The 24492-nt window shown below is 43.9% G+C and overlaps 1 protein-coding gene across 3 annotated transcripts in view; it reads left to right on the top strand.

Moving 5' to 3' along the window:
- The window catches only part of RGN (regucalcin), a 75460-nt gene that overhangs the window by 43864 nt on the left and 7104 nt on the right, over positions 1-24492 (top strand). For all 3 annotated transcript variants that reach the window (XM_069204298.1, XM_069204300.1, XM_069204299.1), the window contains exons 5-6: positions 771-902; positions 17983-18137. In XM_069204298.1, coding sequence (XP_069060399.1) covers positions 771-902; positions 17983-18137 — 287 coding nt within the window. The remainder of the gene's footprint in view (positions 1-770; positions 903-17982; positions 18138-24492) is intronic.

The raw sequence follows: 24492 nt of genomic DNA, 5'->3' as shown, positions 1-24492 counted from the left end.
TTAAATATATTGGTATGTTAAGGAGGAGGGTTTGCCTGCTAGATTTCATGGGAAGGAGGGAGGGAAGTGGTGAGAGACTGTGAACGGACACTAGAACCCTCATTACAAGTTGGTCAGGGTATAAATACCATTACCCCCAAGGTGAGATTTCTCCCATATGTGGTAAATACCTACTTTTCTGAGACGTCAGCAAGAAAATGAGGCATGGCATGCCGAAATGGGCCCAAATTCAAAACACTTTGGGCCATTGCGCCGTCCCAAAAGTGATGCAAACTGACACTAGTTGTTACATTGGACTTTGCTTACCGGCACAAAACTTGGTTTGTGCTGGAAAGTGGCCCTGTGGAATGCAAAGTTGCACTGTGTAATACTTTGTGCTACTTTGCATCACGGGGCTTACCATGGGTAGGTACATTGCCATTGCCATGTAACCACCAAAGGTTTCTGATGCAAAGCCCTATCTACTAAACAAGGTAGGAATAGTAAATCCGTACCTCTCTTTGTGTACTTACCTCGTCAATGTTTTGGGTTTTGATATTTTGGTAATGATATTGTGACCAATTGTTGTTCCTTCTTTGATATTCCAGACTACAGTCAAAGGAAGAGTTCTTCCTAAATTAGAATTCACTTTGAGCTAGGCACACCAGTATGATTACACCCCTGTTGTCACATACAATTAATTAACAGAGATAGAGCCCACTTTGATATATGTAGAATATGTACCATGTACACTTTGATTAAGATGCTGATCTCTTGATCCTCCTCGGCAGCAAACCGCCGGCATATGTACAAGTTGGAGAAGGATGAAGGTATCCCTGATGGCATGTGCATCGACGCAGAGGGGAAACTCTGGGTAGCCTGCTACAGTGCTGGAAGAGTCATACGTTTAGATCCTGAGACAGGTATGTGCTCATTTAAGAGAAGTCAAATCTTATTTTATGGTAGATATTCAAAGTAGTGTATAGATGGCCATATGATATGTTGTTAAATATGAAAAATGTATTATCTTCATACTGTGAGAAAAAGCCAAAATGCAATACAAGGGAGGAATGCATGGTCGAATTCACAGATTGATACAATACTTAACTAAAAAAAAATATGTAGTGATAAAATACTTCACTAAAAATTAAAAAGTAATGTATGTGTCACTCAAAGTAATTAACAAATCAGCCTCCCAATCAAAACATTCAACAGCAAAGGCACTTTTCCAATATTTCACCATCTTCTCCTTTCTGTAGTAGAGGTTAAACTTACTTAAAAGGGTCCATGGATTCGAATGCCTAGGGTATGCTGAGCAGGCTCAAGTCCTGCAGAGCCCCCCTGTTGTTATAAGTCAATGAGTATTTGTAATAACATTTAATACATTGTTTGATGTCAGTGATAACAGTTGTAGCCTTCTGTGCTAGGTCTGCGAAGGCTTGTATTTATTTTTCTTCTCACTCTTACCCCTGAGAACACATGAAGTCCTTCTAGGTAGGTATAAACACATCTTGCCCCTAGCACAGCCATGGTTTTCAGAATACCTATCCCACTGTGCATCCAAGGACACCACTTCACCACAAACACAAGAGTAGGAGAAGTGAAATCATGCACACTTTGAGCCACTGCTGGCATCAGATGTTTGAGTTCTTTGGCCCCCATTAGCTGCTCAGCAGCCTCCTATTTGCTGCTAAGTGGCTAGCATAAGGGAAGGGAGTAGAATCTAGGGAATATATCTGCCAGAGTCCTGATTACTTTATGTTCATGTCAATCATTTGATTACCCCTGAGATCAAGGGCCGTGCCAGGGGTAGCAAAGGACAAAGCAGGAGTAGCTATCCTTAGCCCTGTCCAGGCCTTTCTGATGACCACATATGCACCTGTTATTTTTCCAATATGATGTAAATATAGTGCAATTTGCAAGTGTGATTATTTTGGGCTTGGCACATATAGACAATTAAATCCAGTGGAACCATATTTTTGTGGACAATATTTAGGACACAATGTTTATGGCAGACGATACTGTATGCCGCTACTACCCCTGACTGGGGTGCTGAGGCACTTACTCACACTATTGGCATGCTGCATTATGTGGGGTGTGTAGTTGAGAGACTGCTGTCTACATCTCACGTCTTTCCATGTCATTTCCATGGAAGATGACTGCCGAGGTGTGATTGTCGTATCATGAGACACAGTGCATAGCGATATGGTGTGATAACCATACGGCTTGCATGTGAGCAATGACAGCAGCTTTAGTTAGCACTACTGGTCTCTTTTTGGTTGGTAAACAGGTAAAAACACTACTATCGCTCAAATGTAAAACATATGAGTTGGGATCATGCCACACACTCCTAATGCCAATAGGCTGAAGGCAAAATTGAATCAGAACATGTTTTATTACCTAGTGCAGGAAAACAGACAAAATGTATTTGGGCATGCAAGTAAGGCAGCACTATTTTATTTGCCTATAATTTAACGGTCAAGAAAATGAGAGGCAGTAAAAGGAATGTTTGGTGTTAGTGAAACAAGACTTTCTAACACTAACAGATACCACAAAGCAGTCACTGATAGACCTGATTGCAGAAGACGAAGTTAAACCCACAATAAAGAATATGAAACCAGTGAAATTTGTAAACTGGTGTTGTACTTTGTACTCTGCTCAGCTCAGGGATCACTTTCAGCACCCTCGCAGGTTTGTACTACTTTGTTCAAGTGTAATACATCTGAAGAAATTAGATTTTCTTTTGAAATTATTGTTAGGACCGGTAGTAAGCACCCCACAAACTGAATTCAACCTCATCCACATTTTCAGAGTCGTGCACTGAGTTTCCTTGAACAAATAAAGGGGGGGGGGGTCAATTCACTTTTGTTGTTCTGCTCACTTGGTGTCCACCGTAACCATGTTGCTTCAGTCGACTGGTGTCCACCGTAACCATGTTGCTTCAGTCGATACTGGAAAGGGCAGAGTCACAGAATCAATGACTATGGCAGACACAGTGTTGCTGCCGAAAATGAGCAAAAAGGACAATGCGCCTCCTACAGGGGCATCGCAGAGTGGAATCAACATGAAGCAATCGGCCACAAGACCAGGGCAGATGCTACCAGATATCCTACACAAAGGCCAGTCTGAATTCATGGTTACCAGGCAAATCCTCCACAGCATCAGACTAAATTCTCCTGAATAAGCTTTGGGACACACTAGAATCAAGATAGTCTGAGAGACTAATGAGGTCTGATAGACTAGTAATTTAGCATGGAGAGTGAATGACTTCCACTAGGGAAAGGAGGTAGCATAATCTTCCTGAAAATAAATCTTGAAGACATCTAAAAAGAATGTTGAAAGTGGTGTCCAATATGGTAGGTAAATGGCCATGAATTGGAGTTTTTAAAATGGAGAAATGTGTTCAATTACAGCTTTCCTGTACATCAGTCACTGAACTCCAGCAGGTTTACTGTACACAGAGGTTGACGAGCAGACTTTAACAGATCAGACAGAACTAGCCTCTTCTTATTTTACGTAAGGATTTCTGTAACTATAAAATCTGTATTTATACTCACCTAGAGATGTCCCATCATTGTGACTTGAACTGAGAAAATCTAGTTATTGGCAACATTTCAACATTGGTTTCCCTAATGAGCAATCCCTTCAACGTTAGAATCGGGCATGGTCTGGAAAAGTATTGTGAAGAGTAAAATATAATACAGGGAGTGCAGAATTATTAGGCAAATTAGTATTTTGACCACATCATCCTCTTTATGCATGTTGTCTTACTCCAAGCTGTATAGGCTCGAAAGCCTACTACCAATTAAGCATATTAGGTGATGTGCATCTCTGTAATGAGAAGGGGTGTGGTCTAATGACATCAACACCCTATATCAGGTGTGCATAATTATTAGGCAACTTCCTTTCCTTTGGCAAAATGGGTCAAAAGAAGGACTTGACAGGCTCAGAAAAGTCAAAAATAGTGATAGATCTTGCAGAGGGATGCAGCACTCTTAAAATTGCAAAGCTTCTGAAGCGTGATCATCGAACAATCAAGCGTTTCATTCAAAATAGTCAACAGGGTCGCAAGAAGCGTGTGGAAAAACCAAGGCACAAAATAACTGCCCATGAACTGAGAAAAGTCAAGCGTGCAGCTGCCACGATGCCACTTGCCACCAGTTTGGCCATATTTCAGAGCTGAAACATCACTGGAGTGCCCAAAAGCACAAGGTGTGCAATACTCAGAGACATGGCCAAGGTAAGAAAGGCTGAAAGACGACCACCACTGAACAAGACACACAAGCTGAAACGTCAAGACTGGGCCAAGAAATATCTCAAGACTGATTTTTCTAAGGTTTTATGGACTGATGAAATGAGAGTGAGTCTTGATGGGCCAGATGGATGGGCCCGTGGCTGGATTGGTAAAGGGCAGAGAGCTCCAGTCCGACTCAGACGCCAGCAAGGTGGAGGTGGAGTACTGGTTTGGGCTGGTATCATCAAAGATGAGCTTGTGGGGCCTTTTCGGGTTGAGGATGGAGTCAAGCTCAACTCCCAGTCCTACTGCCAGTTCCTGGAAGACACCTTCTTCAAGCAGTGGTACAGGAAGAAGTCTGCATCCTTCAAGAAAAACATGATTTTCATGCAGGACAATGCTCCATCACACGCGTCCAAGTACTCCACAGCGTGGCTGGCAAGAAAGGGTATAAAAGAAGGAAATCTAATGACATGGCCTCCTTGTTCACCTGATCTGAACCCCATTGAGAACCTGTGGTCCATCATCAAATGTGAGATTTACAAGGAGGGAAAACAGTACACCTCTCTGAACAGTGTCTGGGAGGCTGTGGTTGCTGCTGCACGCAATGTTGATGGTGAACAGATCAAAACACTGACAGAATCCATGGATGGCAGGCTTTTGAGTGTCCTTGCAAAGAAAGGTGGCTATATTGGTCACTGATTTGTTTTTGGTTTGTTTTTGAATGTCAGAAATGTATATTTGTGAATGTTGAGATGTTATATTGGTTTCACTGGTAATAATAAATAATTGAAATGGGTATATATTTTTTTTTGTTAAGTTGCCTAATAATTATGCACAGTAATAGTCACCTGCACACACAGATATCCCCCTAACATAGCTAAAACTAAAAACAAACTAAAAACTACTTCCAAAAATATTCAGCTTTGATATTAATGAGTTTTTTGGGTTCATTGAGAACATGGTTGTTGTTCAATAATAAAATGAATCCTCAAAAATACAACTTGCCTATTAATTCTGCACTCCCTGTAAATATATTGTGAGTCAACAAGACAACATATGAAAATATAATGTTTACAAGACTATGCACATCTTGAAGCTGATGGAGCAGGTCTGGAGTGTCTCCTAGAAGTGCATTTGGATCTGTCTATTTGCAAACAGTTGCCAATATTGAGCACACCTTCCTATATGAATTGAGCACCTGGAAACTCACTGCAAAAATGTATTATTTAATCATGAAAATCAGGGCCAGCACTAACACCATTTATACACCCATAAATTTTGGAATGGGATTACAGGAAAAGCATATGATCTTAAAGCCAAAATAATGTATCTGGGGCCATATTTATACTCTGTTTGCGCCGGAATTGCGTCGTTTTTTTTTACGCAATTCCGACGCAAAACTAACTCCATATTTATACTTTGGTGTTCGACGCGTCTAGCGCCAAAGTCCATGGAGTTTGCGTCATTTTTTAGCGTGGACACCTACTTTGCGTTAATGATATGCAAGGTAGGCGTTCCCGTCTAAAAAATTGACTCCGAGGCATGTGCGCCGTATTTACACTCCCGGGCAAAATTCACGCCCGGGAGTGGGCGGGTCAAAAAAAAATGACGTCCAGCCGCTTTTGCGCCGTTTTTTAGCGCCTGGTCAGGGCAGGCGTTAAGGGACCTGTGGGCTCGGAAGGAGCCCAGAGGTGCCCTCCCATGCCCCCAGGGACACCCCCTGCAACCCTTGGCCACCCCAGGAGGACACCCAAGGCTGGAGGGACCCATCCCAGGGACATTAAGGTAAGTTCAGGTAAGTTTTTCTTTTTTTTTTTTTGTGGCATAGGGGGGCCTGATTTGTGCCCCCCTACATACCACTATGCCCAATGACCATGCCCAGGGGACAGAAGTCCCCTGGGCATGGCCATTGGGCAAGGGGGCATGACTCCTGTCTTTGCTAAGACAGGAGTCATTTCAATGGGGGTTGGGAGTCGAAAAAAATGGCGCAAATCGGGTTGAGGCGAAAAATTTGCCTCAGCCTGACTTGCCCCATTTTTTGGCGCCCAAGCTCCATATCCCCCTACGCCGGCGCTGCCTGGTGTACGTAATTTTTTTTCACGCACACCAGGCAGCGCCGCCGGCTAACGCCGGCTAACGTAATTGAATAAATACGGCGCCCGCATGGCGCTTCAGAATGGCGTTAGCCGGCGCTAATTTTTTTGACGCAAAACTGCGTTAGTGCAGTTTTGCATCAAAAAGTATAAATATGGCCCCCGGTTCCCACAACTTTGAGAATGCGATCAAGGAGATTTTCTCTATTGTGCAAAAACTCACCAACTCAGTAGGTAAGAGCCCTACTCTGGATATATCGAGGGAAAATTGCAACCAGCTAGTTGACTACTTTGCACAAAAGTGCTTGACATTTATACCAACTTTGCACAGGAGGTTGACAGCTACGCCTACAAAGACTATCTCAGTGTGTCAGGCAAGCTCGCTGGACTCAGGCTGGCTGCTTTCAACTCCATCACTCTTGAAACGTTTGAAAGAATCCTTCTTACCACCAAACCTGACTCTCTTACAGACCCAGCACCTCCACAGATACTAAAAAGGGCAGGATTAGTACTCCCCTGTCTTTTATGACCTTCACAATCTTTCTGTTCATACTGCAAAGGTACCGCCAAGATGGAAGCAAAAAACTGTTTTACATTTATTAAAAAGTACCTCTAGATCATAATCTGCCTGAAACCCACCGTCCAACTTCCCTTTTGTAGTTACTGGCAAAAGTGCTTGAAACAATCTTTAACAGGCAGCTCTTGAGCTACTTAGAATGTTATCAACTATTACCCCCTCTCAAACAGGTTTTCAGCCCTCCACTTCTGTTATGTTACCACGATTTGTAAAGCACTTGTTCACCTTTCATTTTCATGGCGCTGAGGGCAGACCGGTACAGCAGGTGCTGAGACTAAGGGCCAGTTTTATGCTGCCCGTGCGCCATTCCAATGCCATATTAGTGCCATATGTTTTACACTAATGTGATGTTGGAAGAGGAAGAGCGTTGCACCATATTTACAAAGTGGCGCAATGCTTGCATTGTGCAGCTTTGTAACCCCTTGCGCCACATTATGCCTGTGCCAGGTATAATGTATGCAAGGGGGGCGTTCTGGCGCTAGTGGGGGGGGGATTCTGTGAGATTCCTTTCCGCCATTTTTATCTGCAATTTTTAACGCCTGCTAAGTGCAGTCATTAAACAGAGGCTCTCATTGATTACAATGGGCCTCTGGGTGCTTTACAAGATTAGCGTTATGATGTTTTACGCGAATCCTGCAAAGCGCTGGACTAGTGTAAAAAATGATGACGCTAGTCACCCTAACTACCGCCTTGGTGCACCGTATCCTAAATACGGCATTACCATGGTGGCGTAAGGGGGGGCGCTAAGGGGCGCAAGAAAAGTGGCGCTGCACTAGGTGCAACGCCACTTTTCATTAATGTGCCCCTAAATATTTAATTATATACCTGTGTGAATAGCCAAGTTTTCAGCAATTTCCTGAACTTTTGAGAACAGATAGCAGATCTAATTTCCAGGGGAAGAAATTCCACGTTCAGTGCAAAAACTGAAAATGTGACTCAGCCAGTCCTCTTCTTGTTAAATTTAGGAAACAACAAATAATTTGAATGAGAGGCATGCAAAGCGCAGGTGGAGGTGTATTTCTGAATTTGTGAGGAAATAAAAGGCAGACATTTGTTACTGATGGCTTTATGGATGATGCAACCTGCCTTGAAAATTATTTGTGTGGCCACCTGTAACCAGTGATGTTTTTTCATCACAGGGTTAATGTGGTAACGATTTGGGAGTTTATGTATCAGTCAAGCTACTTGATTTTGAACCAATTGTATCCTCTTCATGAGGCATTTGGAGATGCCAACATATAAAGATTTGGCGTAGTCTATCTTAGAGATCACAGAGCAATGACAATTCGAGTGAAGGCCTCTGTGTTAGATGTTTAACTATTTTCCTAATACGATGGCGCATATGGAAGGAACTAGCAACTACTGCTCCAATTTGAGATTTCATTGAAAGGTTGTCATTGATGATCACACCGAGGTTCTTTACAGACTTCTTGGGAACCGGAGGAGATCCCATCTCAGAGGGCCATAATGATGCAGCCCAATAATCAACCTTAACTTTGGTAATAACGATTTCTTTCAGTTTCATCTGAATTCAGTTAAAGGTGATTGAAATGTATCCAGTTGTGGATGAATAGCATGGTGGGTTGAAAGAGATCTTTCTACTCTTGAGAATCGTTGATTTTGAATAATAGCTGCATGTCATCTGCATAAATGTAGGTCAAGCACTTCCTTTCTTTAAGAGAGTGAGTGAGAGGACAAATATATAAGTTGAACAAATGTGGAGACAGAGAGGATCCCTGGGGGACTCCACAATCCAGCTGAACCTCAGAAGACTTAAAGGATGCTAGACGACTGTTTGTGTCCGATTTGTTAAAATTGATTGCTGAGCCCCACAGTTCTGCAGCCTTGACACAGTCCAGTAAAAGCTTATAATCAACCACGTCACAGGCAGCGGAGAGATCTAAAAGGACTAAGGCCCAGGTGGTATCTTTGTCACTTTCTCCACAAAGGTTGTCTGCCACTGATAGGATGACAGTTCCAGTGGAATGTGCTGGGCCAAAGCATATCTTGCAAAGATCTACATATCCAGTTTCCTCTAAAAAGGTGCATAAGCTTTATGCTGCGTGTGCCTCTGATATCTTGACCAGAAGTGGCAACAGGGATATGGGACGATAATTTTCCAAAATTAGAGTATCTTCCCTATTGTTATTTGTATATTGTTAAATGTCTTCCCCACGTTTCTTCTGAAGGGGTACCATGATTGCTTCCTTAAAAGTGCTCAGGGCTGACCCCGAACTAATAGAATGGTTGAGTAGGTAAAGGGCAACATCCGTAAATTGTGAGAACACTGCTTTTGAGATTGTGGGACATCACACGTTGTTGGGGAAGCCTGATTTTACTTTAGACAGCAGCTCCTTGAGACAATCCGTACTGATGAGAGGAAATGAGAAGAGAGTTTTAGGACTCATATTTGTAGTCGTCAAACTGGTTACGTGGGGGCATTTCGGGATACTGTCTTTAATGATTTTTATTTTATCAATAAAAAACCTGTTAAGGGGATCGCATAGGGTTTGAGAGGGAGTGACTGGTAAAATTACCCTGTCAGGGTTAGACAGTTCAGAGATTATTTCAAAGATCTCTTTAGATTTATTTTTGGCTATGAGAATTTTGTTAGTAAAGAAGGAAGGGCCACATGAACGAAATATAGGTTTTGCAAGTCGCAAAACCTTATGTTCAACAGTGTCAATGACACTGTTTGCGATTCACAAGGGGGTCGCAAATGACCTACCTCATGAATATTCATGAGGTAGGTCGCAATTTGCGACCCCCTTGGGAATGGCCGCCCTCTCAGTGATGGTCTCCTGCTGGAGACAGCAGGCCACCATGTCTGTGACTGCTTTTAAATAAAGCAGTATTTTTTTTTTTTAAATGCGGTCAGTTTTCCTTAAAGGAAAACGAGATGCATTTAAAAACAAAAAATGAAAAGTGTTCTTTTCAATTTTTCTGAGCAGGCAGTGGTCCATGGGACCACTGCCTGCTCAGAATTTTTTTTCTCGCTGCCATTCACAAAGGGGAAGGGGTCCCATTGGCACCCCTTGCCGTTTGCTAATGGGTTAGCACCAGTTTGAAACTGGTGCTAACTGCGATTGTTTTGCAACCGCATTCGTGGTCACAAAACAATCATACATGAGACTGCAACTCGCAATTAGGAAGGGAACACCCCTTCCTAACTGCGACTCACAAACCCTTTTGCGATTTGGTCAATAGTTTACCGAATCGCAAAAATGGGTCTGTACATCCCAAAGTGCATTTTACACGTTGCAAACGTCCGGATTCACCATTTGCGACGTGCAATATGCTACGTACGTGTGGCCCGTAGTCTTTTCTTGAAAGAAGAGAATTTTCTATTCTTTAATGGTTTTTATAGTACATTTCTTTTACTTCGGGGCTATCGTTTCTTTGCCCTTTCTGCTCAGAACACCTTAATTCGAGCTTGGCTATTTTCAGCTCATCTGTGAACCATTTAGAGGCGTCATGGCGTCTAACCTGTTTGGTAGAATAAGGGGGAATGAATATCACTGGCTATTGTTAGCCAGTCAGAGAGTGCTTTAGCATGGATGTCGATGTTGTTACTTGGCATTGGCAGGGTCATGGCTACGTCATAGCAGAACTGGTTCAGGTCGACCCATGACCAGCTCCTGGTTAATGTTTTTGGTAAAGAGGGAAGTTTTTGTGGGGACCCAATTGTCAATGAGAAACTAATACAGCTGTGATTGGACCAAGGGCAGGGGGATATTATTAAATTGTCTATAACGTAATCAGTGGACCAAACTTGATCTAATGTGTGACCTTTGATATGAGTAGAGGAATGCACATGTTGAGATGCTCATCGAAATTAATAGCTTGATGTCTTCCCTTGTCATCAGTGGTGCAATAGTCAAAGTCACCAAGCAATAGCTAAAGTCCTGTAGCATAGAGACTGCTCTTCTGGCTGTAACAGAAGAAATTAGCGGGACGAAGGATAAATGAGGCTCTGCTGCACTGATACTTTTAGATCTCAGTGCAGCCTTTGACACAGACTCACACAATATGCTAGTCATGAGGTTGAGAGAGTTTGGAATCCATGACAAAGCACTAACTTGGTGCATGTCTTTCTTGGAAGGGCTCTCCTTTCAAGTTCCAACATCCCACTTCACCTCCACTAAATGCCAGCTAGCATTCAGAGTGCCTCAAGGTTCTTTGTTGAGCCCCACGCTATTCAATATTTACGTGTGACCTCTGGAGGATATTGTAGAATCTCATGGGTTCCAGCTGATTTCTTACGCAGATGACACCCAATTGATTCAATCCATTATATCAGCTGAGGTTGGGGGGAGCCAATTTAGGAACTGTATCACTCAAATTGCAGAATGGATGAGCCTTAACTGCCTTAAGCTCAACGCCAGTAAAACGGAGGCTGTAGTGTTGGGTAAACAGGCTTACCTGTGACTCCTCACTGGTGGCCAGAAGTACTTGGGAATCTTCCTGTCCCTAAGCTTACTGTAAAGAGCTTAGGTGTCTGGATCGATAGTAACCTATCTTTTGACACTAAGATAAAGACAGTTATTGCTTGCTGTTTTGACTTGCTCAGGAGACTAAATAAAATCCTGTGAAGATTCCTCCCTTTGAAATAGGTGACAATCGTTCAGGTTCTCATTACCTCATGCCTCGATTATGACAACATAATGTATCTGGGCATAACTAAGTCCTCCAGAAATAGGCTTCACCTGATCCAAAAAGCTGCAGCACATTTGCTTGGACATCTTCCAAATACTCAGTCGATGCCCAATCAGCTATGTAGCCTGCATTGGCTCCCCATAGAGAAAAAAATCCACTTTAAGCACTTTGGCACTCATTATAACATTGGCAGTAATAACCGCCGCGGCGACGGCGACGGCCACCAAAAGACCGTCGCCGTGGCTACCAGCCGTCCGTCGTATTAAGACCGCAGCTGGATTTCTGCCAGAAGGATGGTGGAAATCCGGCTGCGGCCATGCCGGCGATGGCGATAAAGTGCAGCTGCTGCCAGTAGCAGCGCCACACCAGTATACTGCCGCAGACCATATCATGACCCATGATACGGCTTGGCAGTGTTCTGCTGGCGAACGCTGCTGCTGGCAATAGCGCCCCGTCTCCTGCCAGAGGACCCCCTGACATCAGGTAAGTCGGGTGCTCCAACAGGGAAGAGGGATGGGGGGTGTTGTGTGTGTGGGGGGGAGGGTGGGTGTATGTCTGTACTTGCAGGTATGCCGGTGTGTGATGCGTGTTGTCTGTGTGTGAGTGTATGGATGTGTGAGTGCGTGTATGTTGTGTTGTGTGCATGCGTGTGTGCTTGTATGTATGCCAGTGTGTGTGAATGGATGTATGCATGCGTGGATGAATGTGGTTATGAATGTGTGTATGCATGTGTTCGATGGTGTGTGAAGATGCATGTATGTCGTGGGGGGTCTGGAGAGAGAGTGGGAATGGGGGAGACTGGGGGAGGAGTGCGGGGAAGACCCCTTTCAGTGACAGGGAAGGAGTTCCCTGTCACTGATAGTGCCTACCGCCATGGTTTTCATGACGATAAGCATGCCACGAAAACCATGGCGGTAGGTGGGGTCATAATCCCGCGGGCGGGCTAGTGACGGCCGCCAGGCTGAAGATTGAAGTCTCCAGTCCTGCGGTTGTTACCGCCGTGGCGGACAGTGTGGTACATTGGCAGTTTGGCTTGAGACAAACCGGCAATGTCATATTATGGAGAAAAGTACCGCCAGCCTGTTGGCAGTACTTTTCTCCATTTTACTGCCGTCCACCAGGGTTGTGATGAGGGTCTTTGTGTCGTTCATTGAATTTTAAATTATCCTGGCCCAGGCTACATCAATCCCCTTCTGAAGTTCTACCGCCCCATCAGAACTCTTAAATCTTCGACCCTTAGACTGGCAACTTTATCTCTTTTCAAACTTGCAAGACCATGTGGCTGATCTTTCTGAATTTGTGGCCCCAAACCTTGAAACATTCTACCGCCTAAGTTACATTCAATTACTCATATGTTGACTCTGTAAACAACTCAAGACTTGCTGTTTTAACTTTACTTCTGCACTACTGTTTTTAGTGGTGTGTTCTGAGCTGGATATCCCCTTTCTGGGGTGGCCATGAGCATTAAAACTCCACTAGTATAGCAGTAACTGACTCACGTAATTGGGTAGAATTCGGAGGGAGGGGTAAAATAATGATGGGGGCCCTACTGCTGTTCTAAACTTTCCTTCTCAGATCTAAACAAGTAGTCTGTCTTGCAACATTTACTCACCTGCTTAGATAGACCACTCTTCTGGTTTTCACAAATTTGTTCAGCCCTCTAATGTTTCAAGTCATAAGTCTGATATCCGTGCTGCCAGTGGCTTACATTATGTTCCATTGGTTCCAAACAAAGCATTTCTTCAAAGATGTCATGCATAAATACCACCATATATGCCCACAGTAGCTCCTCCTCCATTACTCCATTGTAAGCAAGCTCGAACTTCAGTCAAATCTTCGACGTCTGTGATCCCTCCTCCACCTACCGGGAAAATCCCCACATCTCAATGAAATGGAACCCATACTCACATAAACCTGAAGTGTGTTAGACACTCAGGGAGCGGAAACGAGCCAATGCGCTCCAGTATTCACAACCTCCCTCCCATCTTAGAGGATGTCACAACAAATCAGAAAGTTTATGGTTTTGCATGGAGCAGATACTGAAATATTCAGAACTTTTAGGCCATAAACTTTCAATCAATGTTTGGCATAACTGCGCCCCAGCTAATTTGAACAAGATCCTTTTCATTCTGTTCACCTCTCATTGCATTTAGCCCTAAAAATCTGGCCCACAAATTCAGCTGCAGTAAGTTGAAAAATGCGTTTCACTTGTGCAGAGTACATAATGTTGCTTGAAAAAGCATTAGGGAAGAGAGGAGCTGTGTTCACACAACAGGCTGTGTGAAAAAGGCCGCTTTAATTGAAAACAGGTGCACCTAACACAATAACCTGGGCCTTTGTGTCACAAAACTACCAACCTCACTATACCAATATTTTACCTATGTAACACAGCCCCCCGCCCCAGCCCTACCCTCTCTGCCACTAATTAATATTGCAGTACTGTACTTTTCCCCTGTAGATTAGAGTGATTGCCGGCTTTAAACTCCCTTCCGGTCTGTAACAACTCTAAAGCTGTAATTAACATATTTCCTACTGAACATTTAACATCTTTGCTTGTCCAGACATGATCTAGTCTACCCTTTCCATTCCCACCTGGACTGCAGCTTTCAACAACCCTAAACTTCTGAAGACCATGTCAACTTGACATGCCCCCCCTAATGCACATGTTTCCAAGCGATTACCTCCCTAAGCCCTACCCAGCACAGCTGTCCTCAATAAAGCTGGTCTTCCAGGAATGCCCCTGAAATGAAAGCCCAAATTCACAAGCCCAACTCTAAGGCCAGCCACCGTGTCATTTCGACAAAATGGTGGCTGGGGAAAACAAAATGTCCGTTTTTATAGGGAATGACCTGCCTACAAACCCAAGTAGTCCAAAAAGAGCTCAAGCAGTCATGGACTGATCCAATTCCCCAATAAGCCCAGGGGAAGACCTCTCTGTGGTCAGCTGCCCCCTAAAATCGCATTGCACATTTTATTTTGCTCTCTCTCTGGCATTTCTTAATTGGCATTGTGTAGTATCTGGAAAATCTTGTGTTTGAAGTCAAAGGCATAGTGACACACCTGCTATTTCAACATTGAACTGTGACTCTCAGATCACAACATGGAAGACATTAATAAATAACAGAATTAACATACTAAGAGACAGTTGTGGGCTGGTGGACAAAGGGTGGCAAAATATGGTTACAAAGAGAAAAGGCAAATTATGAGAATTGCAACACAATTTCTGGAGAAAATGGAGGAAGAGTGTAAAAGAAGAAAAGAAAAAATAATGCAAAGAAGGATAAAAGAAAAGAAACATAGTCAGGAATAAAAGAAAAATAGAAAGAAAGAAAATTGGGAAGGCTAAAAGAGAAAGACATGAAGAAAGAATAAAGAAAAGGTTAATTGAGAGAACAATTCCTGGGAACTTTCTGTGAAAGGATCCTAATCGCATGCTTCCTGTACTCAGTTGCAGTTATATAGTACAAAGTGGGGGGGGGGGTACTTTATTTTTCTTCCTACTCTCTTGCTTGAAGTCCTGCCAATTTAGGCCAACCCTTCTCTCTGGGCTGGTGCAGAATCATATCTGGATTCCCATAGTTTAGTAGTCTATCAATGAGAAGTCAGCCAAGCCACAAAGGATGTTTGCAGGGAGCTGGATTCATCAGAATGCCAGGTATATCACAAGTGACATCTCACACATTTCCAAGTGAAATTACATGTTTTGCACAGGTGAAAAATACATAATTGGGTAGATTCCTTGACCGATAACTCCTCAGAAAGCTTCCTGTTTGCTCTATAGGAGTTGAAGGAAAGGACAGGGAGGGAATAACAGAAATGTTGTTTATTTTCTGTTCCTGATGCTGACTTCATGACCCATTAGACGAGGGTAGGAATGACAAGTGCCAGGGGTATGAAAAGGCAAGCCAAGGGTAGCAGTTACTGTTCCTAAATACCCCTAATTAGTATTTTGTGTTTCTGTAGCTTGTACCTAGGCATAAGGCAGCAAAGCCCTGTGTAAGGTCAAAGACAAGCATAAAGTCAACAAGTGGTAGAGAGGTAGCTGGTTTGTGGACTGTTATTACATTGTAAGGCAGTGTTCTCTAAAGAGGTGTGTCTTCTATGTGCCTGCACTACAACACATTAGGGAGCAAGTTCTGCAACCTCAAAGAGGGCCGAAACCATTTTCTCTCAAATTCTTCCCCCAGTAAAAGGTTGTGGCTTACTCAGGAGCCCCAAATATCTATATCCTGATATTACTGTTGCATGGGCACACTTGTAAGTGCTACGTTTGTAAAAATATAAATAAAATAAATATGTGTTGGTGCCCACAATTGTGCTCAGAAGCCTGTAGCTGACGCTATTATAGTGTGCCGAATTCCAGCGCTGCATATTTTTAAATCTACCCCATGCTTCTGTAGTCCACCACCAGACACGCCCTGTCTCCTTATCTCACTCTTGCAGGATGCTGATATCTCCTTTTGTCACAGTTTTTCCCTCTTTCTCTTCGACCTTCTTTCTGCCTTGTGTGTTATTCTCTCTCTTGCTCTGGGTTAAAGTCTAATGAGTGAAAATAAGTGCCTTTCCCCGGAATAGAGTCCCGCCTGCACCCAGCTGCTCAGATTAAGCACTGTAAAATAGAACTCTTTTTACCCTGAAATTGGAGCAGACCACACAACATCTTCTCCAGGATAGTAAACACTTAGGGGCATATTTACTCTCTGTTTGTGCCAAATTTGCGTCAACATTTTTGACGCAAATTCGGTGCAAACCTAACACCATATTTATACTTTGACGCCGACCCCGCGAACTTCAAAATTTAGCAGTGTGCGACATTTTCTAGATGCGGGAAACCACCTTGCGTTAATGACATGCAAGGTAGGCGTTCCCGTCCAAAAAATTACTTTAAGGCCTGTGCGCCTTATTTATACTCCCGCGTGTTTTTGACGCACAGGAGGGGGCGGGCCTTAAAAAATGGCGCCCAGCTTGATTTGTGCCGTTTTTTAACGCCTGGGTCAGGGCAGGCGTTAAGGGACCTGTGGGCTCATTTCCATGGTCTCTGATCATGGAAGCAGTCCACAGGTGCCCTTCCCGGCCCCCAGGGGCACTCCCTGCCACCCTAGTCCACCCTTGGAGGACACCCCAGGAAAGTACAGTTAAGTATATTGTTTTATTTTAAAGTGGCATGGGGGGGCCTAACTTGGGGCCCCCCTACATGCCACTGTGCCCAATGGCCATGCCCAGGGTCATTGGCCGGGGGGCATGACTCCTGTCTTTGCTAAGACAGGAGTAATTTCAGTGGGGGTTGTGCGTCAAAAAATGGCACAAGTCCGGTTAGAGCCATGATTTTTCACTCTAACCTGACTTGCACCATTTTTTGACACAGAACCCCCATTCTACCCTACGCCTGCGCTGCCCAGTTAGAGTCATTTTTTGACGTCAATGTCAATCCATAAATAAGGCACCCGTCTGGCGCGTTGGAATGGCGTTAGCCGGTGGTACATTTTTGCGGCAAAAAGTGTAAATATGGCCCCTAGGCCCCTATTTATAAAAGCAGTGCAAACTTACAAAATACAGGGCCATAGTTATACTTTTTTAGCACTGAATTTGCGTTGTTTTTTTTACGCAAAATCAGTGCAAACTTACAAAATAGAATTGTATTTTGTAAGTTTGCGCTGCTTTTGCATAAAAAAATAACGGAAATGCAGCGCTAAAAAAAGTATAAATATGGGCCACAATTCTATTTTGTAAGTTTGCACTGATTTTGCGTCAAAAAACGACTCAAATGCGGCGCTAAAAAGTATAACTATGGGCCTTATTTCGCTCGTCTTCAGTTTCCAAAATGTGTTTTCCGGCTTTACCTACCGTGCCAGAATACTTATCCTGGTTTGTTTGCGAGTGCTCAACTTCATAGTGGAAATTATCAAGTTCAGATGCGATTCCATCGTTGCCCGCCTTCAGAGCAGCTGACCCTTGTTTTATAGATGCGCCTCTTCAGAGGAGCGCGCCTTGGCTTCAGTCCCGAGCCTAACCTATGTTTTTAAATCTGCATGTGCAAAAAGTAAACTTTGTTTACTGGTTGCCATTATTATTTATTTCTTCCAGAGCTGTTGCCAGAAATTTCACAAAAATGGAGTAAGTATACAATAAGATATATAATGGGTGCACACCCCAAATGTGAATCCGACACAGTGGTAGACAACAACACCGCACGAGTTTAATACAGGCAGTATTACCTAGAATGGCCACTAGATGGCAGCTTTCGACTATTACATTATGCTTCGGACATTGGCTCCGCCAGAGATTTGAAAATGAACGTTTCTCAGCCTTGTTAGCAGTATTATACTGGAAGGAGTGTTGCTTGAGAGCGATACATTTCTGTGTCATACCTGTGATTTTTTTGTCACTAAATTTATTTTTAAAAAATGAATGTCATTTAGAAAGATTTTAACCCACTGCAGGAAAAAGAATTCAGACTGTGAAGTTGCCCGTGGATAAGACGACGTCATGCTGCTTTGGTGGGAAAGACTATACTGAGATGTACGTGACCTCTGCCACCGATGGTATGGACGAAGCAATGAGGGCTCGGCAGCCTCAGTCAGGAGGCATTTTTAAGGTAACTGTTGTAATTCGTTACTTACATACCGGTTAAATGGTTCTGTGCTAAGTGTTTTAGATATAAGGTATCCTTGACCAGTAAGTACTCCGCCAAGGCGAGTTGATGAAGCAACTTTTCCAGGAAGAAGGCGGCACATGCAGAAAGTTAGCTCTATTTCGTGGCTATATTTGAAAGAAAAGACAGACAACGTGTATCTGATAAAACAGCCAATAGCAGAATACAGAAATACAACAATCGCCAAAACACAATGAAACAATTCCTGTAATAACTGAAGGACTCTTCATTGTAATTAAGCTAATTTTATTGGACCATAAACTCATTTACCTTTCCAAACTGTAGTCAGAAATAGGAATATGTATCCGATAGCCTTAAATTTGCAGGCACCCCTGAAGCTGCTGGGCCATCCCTTAAAATCTCTGCAGTTTGTGGCATGGAATTGGTCAAATGTAGACCTGTGGGAGTTAGAAGTACAGAGGTTTTAACTAATGTGGAATTGGATCTTAATTTGATGCTTACCCAACAACAATTACTAATCAGATTATAAATGATCCTAGTGTGTGCGGGAAACACTTCAACTCACACACAAAAAGTGATGGGAGTAATGCTTCCAATTGTGGCAATGGCTTGGTTTAGCAATCCTACCCATCGTTTTTTTTCTGCTTCTATGCCACTATAGATTAGACCCACCCATATGCAAATCAGCCTCGTACTGCTCCAATAGGAACAGTGTAGCTCAAGCTGCCAAGCCAGTTTCTCTCCGTACTGGAACACAAGCAATGCATAATCAGTTTTGGTCTAGTTGGATCTCTTCAGTTGGGTGAAGCTTGGTTCCAGTGGCACAGCGAGCATGGGACCCACATCTGGGCATAACTTTGGTCACTTAGGGAGTTACATCAAACTCACAAAAGGTGATCGGAGGTATACTTGCAATTTAGCTAACCACTTGCAATTGCTGGGGATACCATTCTAACCTATGTTTTCTTTGCCCACCATGCCACTTGAGATTAGACTCAGCCACATGAAAATCAGCATTAGTCCAATGCAACTATCAGATATAAGAACCTGTTGGACTTGTGGCTAAGCCGAGGGCATGCTTATAAATGGGAATGTTTGTTTATAAAGAAACTGGTGCGGATTTAATAAACTATATGAAGAATAATGCTTTCTGTGCAACAGCAGTATTATGTGTGTTTTCCGTTAGTGTGTTGTATGTCTTTATAATGTCCTGTATCCGGTTGGACTCTGTTAAGAAGATGGGTTGTCATGCTTTGATATTGATTGATTCATCGAGTACTTACAAAGCCCTCTGCTACCACTTTGGGTGTCCTGGCACGGTTTCTATCTTTGCTCTAAATATGTATTTTTGTTGCTTGACATCTCTTTTAGTGGTGCTATTTTCACACTTTATTAGAACATTGGAATGTCGACGGCTCCATTGCAAACAATAAAGCAGCAGTGGGGTATCAACATTTATATCAGCTTGTTGCGGTCAGCATTTCAGTGCCGTAATTTAAAAGTAATTGATTATCCCTTTCTCCTGCCTCTCTGAGACATGTGGCTTTCAGGGGAAAGAGAGAGACAGTGCCTGTGACCAAAGACTCACAGTGAGCTTTCTTCTCACCCTTCACCCTTTCTTCACAGTGACACTGAAGGTGTGGAAAGAGGGAGAGGTGCATTGCATCAATTCTTGAGTCTTCCTTGGATCTGCCAAATACAGAAAAGGTGTGTGTCAGACCTAAGGGAGAACCATAACATGCTTTTACTTCAGCCTCCTTCAACAGCTTCAGCTGTCCATGTTTAACAGTTACTGCCTCTGCCTTGTGTCCTGCAGTAATTGTTAAATATGCACAGAAGAAGTTGCGAAACAAAGCTTAGAAAGAGGGAAGGTGGAATTCTCCTATGCTCTTTAGTCTCCATAGACTAATCCAAATGAAGAAAGCTAGTTTGGCAGAGCTGAAGGAGAGCCAGGGCTAACTTCTGCCTCCTTTCACAGCTTTTCTTGTCTATGTTTGACACTTAGGAGCATATTTAAGAGCCCCTAGTGCCACCGGATCATCCTTTATCACGACTCTCCGGTGGCGCAATGCCCTGTGGATTAACGCCACCTTATAAATAAGGCCCCGGCGCATGCAGCATTTTGTGTGGGAGGGGCATGAAGTGGCTGCTGCACAGAAACAGTCTCCCCCTCAATGCAGTCATCCTGGCACTATGGTGCAAGGGTTGCTGCGTTGGCACACAGCAGCAAATGTAGCGCCGGCGCAGGGGGAAACACAGGGGTGTGCCAAAATCTATTAAATACAGCACATCCCTGCATTTTGAAAATGAAGGCGCAGGACGCTGCCAAATTTGGTGCAGCGACGCACACCATCATTTTATGTTAAATCTGGCCCTTAATGCCGTGGCCCTGAATACAGCGGTAATTTTTAAATGTACACAGCAGGAGCTGTAAAACAAAGGCTCAGACATTTCAGAACTTTAGGGGGTTTAAACCCCTGCGACTTTTAGAGGCTTTTGTTTTTCATTAGAATATTGAGCCCTCATGGCTTGGAAAGTTCTGGATAGCCTTATAGCCGGCCATTGCAGGCAATACTGGCCATTAATTCGTGCTCTTTTGTTATAGGCCATTGCTGAACACTGGAGTGGCCTTGTATGGCTTACTACAGTGCGTTATTAGACTATATTAGATCACTGGAATACAGGGAGCATCCCTTGAAGACAATGATGTGCCTTAGGATTAATAATGGCTGGTATAGACCTAGGGCCTCATTTGCAGGAATCTGACGCATCAGTTCAATGCGTCAGATTTCTTGAACCGCCCTACGATCCCTGAATGATGCCATGGATGTGCTATGTTTACAATACAGAGCTCCATGGCGCACCTTTTCACAGATTCATCAGAAATTCTGATGCATCTGTTGGCGATAAACTCCTACATTGCTGGACTAGCATAAAAAAGATGATGGTACTCCAGCAATGAAGGAGGCCCTTATAGAGAAAAGCCCTGTGTCAATTGTACACCTGCTCTGAGCAGGCTGTAAAATTCTCTGCAGTGAAGTTGCAGAATGACACAGTGAAATGTTGTAACTATCACTCGGTCAGTTCTGCATGGCTTTTCCCGTGGGAATGCCTACCCTGTATACATTATGCCTGGCACAGGTACAACGAGACGCAAGGATTTTCAAATTGTTACATTTGGCCCAATGAGTCAGTTTGTAAATTTGGAGCAGTGTAAAGCACAGCTAGCGGCACTGCTGCATCAAAAAAATGATGCAAAGGTGGTGCAAAGGCCTTGTAAATGAGGCCCCTACTGTTTCAAAATACCAATGCTTGTCTTTTTGTTTCTTCCTTTTTTCTTGAATAACCTTTTATAGATTTTTTAACCAAAGTGGTTCGATAACATGCAATACAAGCATAATATGCATCCTTATGCTTCATAACACTGCGCAGAGATATTGTGGTCACAGTCATTGTGTAGGTGGGGGACTGAAAGACTTGTGACGTTCATGGCAGTATTACCCCTTTTCCTTACTCCTTCACCCAGCCCCGCCCTTCCCCGTCGAATTACCCTGCCTTTAGTAGACCATGAGGTGTCCAGGCTGGGTTCCAGGTGTATGCCTCTAGCCTCTGCCAGTTTCTTCCAAATCTTATGTTTTTTTGGGTGGACCTCTTGCTTTGTATATGGGGCGTTCCCTGCCCATACAGAAATCCATACCTCTAGCCGAGGCCTCAACTGAGGGTGTGCCCCCTAGCTCATCTGTCAGATGAAGTAGCACCAGTCTGGGGTCCCTTGGTATTCCCAAAAACCAACACCTTTTCCCGAGTCCCCAAGAACCTTTCCCAAAAGGGGGAAAGGACAGAGCAATGCCAAAACATATATGATAGGTTCCTGGGACGCTCCCACACCTCAAACACTCCCCATCTGGTATTAATCCCATGCAGCAGAGCTTGGCCCTGGTTTAATATACCCAGTGGAATAGTTTAAGCTGTATGTGTCTAAACTGTGAAGCTATAACTGTCTGTCTAGGAGCCTTCTGTGCCTCCCTCCAATCATCATCATCATCATCATCATCATCATCATCATCAAGCTCTCCTAGCTCCTGTTCCCATGCCCTGCGTGCTGCCACCATAGGGTCTGGTATATTCCTCAGCAGCATCTTATATGTCTGGGATAGCTTATGTTCTTTTATGTTTGTGAGAAGAAGTTTAGCCTTCAATGAGGAAAACTCTGGTATCTCGGTTTTGGCCTGAAGCGTTGGCAGCAGCGCGTGTCGGAGCTGAAGGTATCTGAAAAACTGTGAGCAGTGTAAAGCATATTCCTCCTGTAGTTCCTAGGAGGACTTCAGGGCACCTTTATGTAGAACTTCCCCCAAAATGGAGATACCAATAGTATCCCATGCCGTGAAGCTGTACAGGGCTATGACCTGCGAGATGTGCCTAGCCACAGTGGTGTCTCTATATTAGCCTGCGGGTCCAGCCAATAGCTTTCTTAGCCGCCACCCAAGCCCCCAGCACCACCTTAGTGGCCAGTGGAAGCGACTCAGACATATCACTTCTGTATAACATGTGCAGGAGACCCTGTGTACTCATAAACCTCCCTTCAAGGGCATAAGCTAGGTCCCTGAACCACCGAACCACCAATCGTTGATAATAAGAAGGTGGGGGGCTGTCCAATAATACAAACGAGTATCCGGTGTGGCTATTCCTCCTTAAAACACCAGTCTGCAACACTTTTCCAGTGAAATGTGTGATATTCCACCCCCCCACCTCCCCAGAGCAGCGTTCACAGTTATGCATTAAGGAGCATATTTACAAGCCTCTAGTGTCCCCGGAGCATCACTTTTTGTGACGCTTCGGTGGCACTGTGTCCTGCGCCATATTTACAAGGCAGAGTTAAGCCACTTTTTGTATCTTAATGCTGCCTTGTAAATATGTGCCTCCTGACGCAGTTTTCTGCGGCAGAGGGGCGTGCAATGGGTATTGCTGTGGGCGTACCCACGCAACACCCATTGCTTTTTTACACTGCCCCAGATTTACAAGGAAACGTAAATCTGGGACAGTGCCAAAAACTAACGCCGCCCCAGGGGGGAGTTAGCATGGCACAACAAGGAGAAATACTTTTATTTCTCCTCACTTTTGCTTTTTCTATGTGTGCTGTATTCTGCAGCACATGTCGAAAGAGCAAAAGCCCATTAATAATTGTCTGTGTGCAGGAAGGTGTTCCTTCCTGCACATAAACAATCATATAATGACGATTTGCTACTTCTATGTGTGCTGCATTCTGCAGCTATAGTGCAAGGGTGCCTGCATTGGTGCTAGGCAGCAAAATGTAGGGCCAGCGCTAAGGGAAATGCAGGGGTGGACCATATTTTTATAAATTCAGCACATCCCTGCGTTTCTGAAGTGATGCAGCGCAGAACTGCCAATTTCGGCACCGCGCTGTGACACTTCCTTGTAAATATGCTTCTAAGTTTCACGAAGAAGGGTGGGGCAATCGGAAAGGGGTGATTTTGCAATTGGTATAAAAGTCACAGCAGCACAACCATCTTGAAAATGGCCAAGCGTCCTAGGAGAGATAACGGAAGCACACTCCAGAACTTAACGTCCTTTGACAACCGCTCCATCTGTGACACCAAGTCACTCTCAAAGGAACTCTTTACATCCCCAGTAATGAAAACCTCCAAGTGCTGGAATCCTGAGGATTGGATCGGTATTCCCTGTGCCCATGGGATATCCACCGTGTATCGTGCTACAGGGTAAACCACTGATTTACATGGGAATAATCTGAAGACCGGAGAACACGCTGAATATTTCTAGGATCTGTGCCGCCCTAGGCCCTGAAGTTGCCAGGTTTCCCAAATATAAAAGGACATAATTCACATATAAAGAGATTCTGTTGCTCAACACGTCGTCGCACTGAAATCCTCTATACAGTACAATATTCGTACCCAGGCTGCCAGTGGTTCAATCATTACTGCAAATAATAAGGGTGACAAAGGGCACCCTGGGGCGTACCTGTCATCACTGGGAACCATTCGGAGACGACATTCCCCACCCGCACCCTAGCGCAGAGATTAGTATACCGAAGACGAACATAGTTGATGAAATCTAGGCCCACAGCTCACACGGACAAGAAGAGCGAACGTATATGTCCAATCAACAGAATCAAAAGCTTTCTGAAAGTCTACCAACATTAAGAATCTATGGTGCATATTTATGGTTTTTGCCACAAAACTACGCCAACGCAGTTTTGCGGCAAAATCCTTAGCGCAGGCTAACGCCATTCCATAGCAAAAGCCGTGAGCCGTATCTACGGAATGGCGCACGCCAGCGCTAAAGATAGGCTAGCGTCTAA

The sequence above is a fragment of the Pleurodeles waltl genome, chromosome 8 (genome assembly GCF_031143425.1).
Source record: "Pleurodeles waltl isolate 20211129_DDA chromosome 8, aPleWal1.hap1.20221129, whole genome shotgun sequence".
NCBI classification, from domain to species: Eukaryota; Metazoa; Chordata; class Amphibia; order Caudata; family Salamandridae; genus Pleurodeles; species Pleurodeles waltl.
The sequence above is the reverse complement of the archived record's forward strand: the minus strand, read 5'-3'. Positions and strand labels throughout refer to the sequence as shown.